This window comes from Penaeus vannamei, chromosome 28 (genome assembly GCF_042767895.1).
Source record: "Penaeus vannamei isolate JL-2024 chromosome 28, ASM4276789v1, whole genome shotgun sequence".
NCBI classification, from domain to species: Eukaryota; Metazoa; Arthropoda; class Malacostraca; order Decapoda; family Penaeidae; genus Penaeus; species Penaeus vannamei.
The window spans coordinates 23014078-23019077 of record NC_091576.1 but is presented as its reverse complement, the minus strand read 5'-3'; the positions used below and the strand labels follow the sequence as shown (position 1 = coordinate 23019077).

Below are 5000 nucleotides of genomic sequence, written 5' to 3'. Positions count from 1 at the left end.
ATCATCCACTGGTATTGTTCACCGGTTTTATCAACTTATTTTCCCACCTTTATTAGGTATTACACTGGTATTATTTCCAGGGTGACTCAGGGGGCCCGCTGGTATGGAGAGATGACGCCACAGGCCGGTATTTCCAAGTGGGTGTGACCAGCTGGGGTATAGGCTGCGGCAACCCAGAATATCCAGGTAAGTGGTATCGGGAGATAGATTGTCAGCATAGAATGGTATTGGTAGGGAACTGGTCAGCATAAGAGATATTAATCAGTTGGAAAAGAGTCAGCATAGAACAGCATTGGTAGGTAGCTAGTCAGCATAGAATATGTTAATCAGTAGGAAGCACAGGATAGAGTTTATAGCACTGGTAGGTAGCTAGTCAGCATAGGATATGGTAGTTAATAGGGAGATAGTCAGTATAAAATAGAATAGTTACGCAAGGAGTTAGCACAGATTGAAGTCTGTGTGTAGATAATCAGCATAGGATAGGGTTAGCAGGAGGGTAGTCAGCATAGGATATATTTGGCAAGCGGCTGATCGGCTTAAAAATAACATATAGTTAGCATAGAATGAAACTATTTGGTAGGTAGTATAGAACTGGCCTGTTAGATAGTCAACATAGAATAAAAGTTGGAAGTAGATAGTCAACATAGGATAGAGCTTGTAGGCATAAAATGGAGTTTGATATGCAGACAATCACCAGAATAGGGAACTGGTAGAGTAGACAACATAAGATATAACCGGTATGCAAACAACCAACATAAAAGATAATTGATGTAGCTGATCAGCATAGAATCGAATCGTTACATAGAAAGCCAGCATAGAATTAAACATGTGTATATAACCAGCATACAATACAGTTAGTATATAGACAGTATATGATGAAGATCGTACGTAGTCAGCATAGAATATAGGTAACAGGGGGACAGTCTACACAGAAAAGAAATTGCTAGTTTAATAATAAGCACAAAATAGCTTCTACAAGGAATTAGCCATAGACTGGAATTTACAGGGAGAAAGCATAGAAAAATATTAGCATGTACAAAGCAAAGATACTAGCCGAGAGATTGACAGCAATATTAGAAATTTGGTAGACAGATAATTGCAGATGATTGGCATAGAGTGAAATCAGTGTTCGAACAGCCAGCATAGAATTGAAGTGGTAGATAGACAATCAGCATGGAACAAACTCGGTCAGGAGAGAGATACTATATATAGCATAAAAGAAGTAGGCAAAAAGAAAAAAAAAAGAAAAAATGAAAAAACAGCATAGTCTAGAGTTACTATAGCATAAAAGAAGTAGGCAAAAAAAAACAAACAAAAAAACAGCATAGTCTAGAGCTACTATAGCATAAAAGAAGTAGCCCCCCTCCCCAAAAAAAAAAAAGAAAAAAGAGAAAAAAAAGAAAAAAACAGCATAGTCTAGAACTGTCTGGCAGAAAGCATAAAACAGAGTTGACAATCTACATGGATTAAAACTGGCAGAAAGACAGCTAGCTTCAGACAGGCAAAAAGGGTGAAAAGTTGGTAAAAAAAGAGAAAGAAAATGCCGCTTAAAAAGGGAATAAAAAAAAAAAAAATGAAAATCTTTGTTATTGTTACAAAAAGCTTAATCTTTGTCTTTTTTTTTTTTAGTCAACAATTATAAATAGATTTTTTTTTGCCCCGAGCCAAAAATACAAGACTATAAAAATAAGCTAAAATAAACCGTGTTGATGAAAACTTTATTCTCCCTAATTCTTTACGAGAGAAAATTAGAAAACGTTTTAATTATATACGACAAAACAACAGACATCAAAGGGAGAGCATCTTTACAATCTACATAAAGGGATTTTTGGAATACAAAGGATTATTCTTCGTCTTGATAATCTTAAACTTTTTCTCTGGCGTTTGCATTTCTTTTTTTTATTTCTTTCGTGCTAGAAGACTAATTTGAGTATATGTGTACACACACACACACACACACACACACACACACACACACACACACACACACACACGCACACGCACACGCACACACACACACACACACACACACACACACACACACACACACACACACACACACACTCACACACACACACACACACACACACACACACACACACACACACACACACACACACACACATATATATATATATATATATATATATATATATATATATATATATATATATATATAGATAGATAGATAGATAGATAGATAGATAGATAGATAGATAGATAGATAGATATAGATATAGATATAGATATAGATATAGATATGCACACACACATACACATATATATGTGTGTGTGTGTTTATGTGCACTCTCTTTTTCCTCACATGGATACCATTGTTTCCAGGTGTATATGTGAAGCTGAACAAATATCTCGACTGGATCTACGCCAACACAGGGGACTCCGTTTTCTGTTCGACTTACAACCCCAAACTAAATGAGAAACGTCATCACGGAAAGAAAAAGGGAAAAGGAAGGAAGACGAAGGGAAGCGAAAGCGGAAACTCAATCATTCGCTAAAAGTATAAGAAAGAAAGGAAAATGGAGAAGTCAGAACATAAAAGAAATTATGGAAAGGGAAGACACCTTTGACTTTACTTTTTATTATTATTATCTTTCCTTCTTCATCTTAACATTGTTTTTTTATTATTATGCTTATCCTTTATCTTTATAGAGATGATCTAGAGAGATTGATGATGATTGTCTGAACTCAATATATCCGAATAATGTTTCAGAAAATTATCATCACCTACTTGTCATTGGCACGAGGCGTCACCAGCCTGTCAATCTTTTATGAGCCTTTAACAGTCAGTCAACCTGTCATTAGGTGTCATCAACCTGTCATTAGGTGTCATCAACCTGTCAACCTGCCATCAGCCATCGCCGACCCGCCATCAACTGTCATCAACCTGTCATTAATTGTCTTTAACCTGCCATCAATTATCTTCAACCTGCCATCAGTCATCGCCAACCTGCCATTAATTGCCATCAGCCTGTCAACCTGTCATCAGTCGTTAATTGTCATCAATTAATTGTCATCAATCTGCCATTAGCTGTGATCAACCTGTCATCAATTGCCATCAACCTGTCAACCTGCCATTAGATGTCAGTCATCGCCAACCCGCCATCAACTGTCATCAACCTGTCATTAATTGTCTTTAACCTGCTATCAATCTTCGCCAACCTGCCATTAATTGTCATCAACCTGTCAATCTGTCATCAGTCGTTAATTGTCATCAACCTGTCAATCTGTCATCAGTCGTTAATTGTCATCAACCTGTCAATCTGTCATCAGTCGTTAATTGTCATCAATTAACTGTCATCAATCTGCTATTAGATGCCATCAACCTGTCAACCTGCCATTAGTTGTCATGAACCTGATATTAACTGTCATCGACCTGTCAACCTGCTATCAATTGTCTTCAACCTGACATTAACTGTCAACCTGCCATTAGCTGTCATTAGTTGCCATCAACCTGCCATCTATTGTCATCAGTCTGTCAACCTGCCATTAGTTGTCAACCTGTCAACCTGCCATTAACTGTCATCAACCTGTCAACTTGTCATCGGTCATCGCCAACCTGCCATTGTCATCAACCTGCATCATCGCCTCCATAAAAAATATATTTGATTATGAAAAATATATTAATGGAAACATTCATCTTAAAAACAAACAAAAACAAAATCGAATGCACGAAGAAGAAGAAAAAAATCTAGTTGCTTACTCATAATCAAAGACAAGAAAGAAAATAAAAAAGAAAACAAAAGGCAAAAATAACGAAAGACAAAGAAAGAAAACAAACGGTTTATTAATTGCTTACTTCTGCTCTTTACTTCTTGTTTACTTGTTTGCGATTGTTTGTTGTTATTTACAGTATTTTGTTGTTGATTGTAGTCTTAGGTTGGGTGTCAGTAAAGTTTGATAAAGTGCTATTGTTATAAAAATAGTTAATAAAGGTATTGTTGATAAAAAAGTTGATAAAGGTGATATTGCTATGAAAATATTTAAGAATATTGTTATCAAAATATTTAATAAAGGTGTTATTGTTATAAAAATAGTTGATAAAGGTGTTATTGTTGATAAAAAAAAGTTGATAACGGTGATATTGTTATGAAAATATTTGAGAAAATTGTTATCGTTAATAAAAAGTTGATAAAGGGGATATTTGTTATCAAAATATTTGATAAAGGTGTTACTGTTATTATAATAATTGATAAAGGTGTTATTGTTGATAAAAAAGTTGATAAAGGTGATATTGCTATGAAAATATATGAGAAAATTGCTATTGCTAATAAAAGTTCATCAAGGGGATGTTTGTTATCAAAATAAAGGTGTTATTGTTATTATAATAGTTGCTAAAGGTGTTATTGTTGTTGAAATATTTGATAGAATTGCTATTATTAATAAAAAGGTAAAAATGTGATATTTGTTATCAAAATATCTTATAAAGATATTGTTGATAAAAAAAGGATAAAGATGTTATTGTTATTAAATCATTTGATGAAGGTGTTATTACTGATAAAGAATATAAAGGCCTTAATGTTACTGAATTATTTGGTGTTATTGTTGATAAATAGTCATTAAAGGTTTTATTGTTATTATTGGTCCTTATTAATAGATAGTTTAAATAACCTTGACAAAAAAATGAAAAAAAATGAGAAGGGAAAAAAACATACAAACAGTCTCAAGAATGAGAGAAATTAATGTTTAGACCACGCCCAGAAAGGTATACTACTACTAAGAGTGTATATATATGTGTGTGTGTATGCGTGTATGCTTGTGTGTATGTGTTTAAAGCTGATGATTACTGTATTCAAAGTTTGATATACACAGACATACATACGTAAATAATAGACATACACAAACACCCATACACATACACACATACATACAGACACACACACACACCTAAACACACACACACACACACAGACACACACAGACAGACAGACACACACACACACACACACACACACACACATACACACACACACACACACACA

General features: G+C 34.4%; 1 protein-coding gene across 1 annotated transcript in view; it reads left to right on the top strand.

Annotated features, from left to right (window-relative positions):
* LOC113818054 (trypsin-1) overlaps positions 1-4585 on the top strand; it is a gene marked incomplete at its 5' end in the record, with an annotated part of 10664 nt that extends 6079 nt beyond the window's left edge. Inside the window, 2 exon segments of the mRNA XM_070141927.1 lie at positions 81-186; positions 2344-4585. Coding sequence (XP_069998028.1) covers positions 81-186; positions 2344-2516 — 279 coding nt within the window.
* Between the last annotated feature and the right edge of the window lie 415 nt (positions 4586-5000).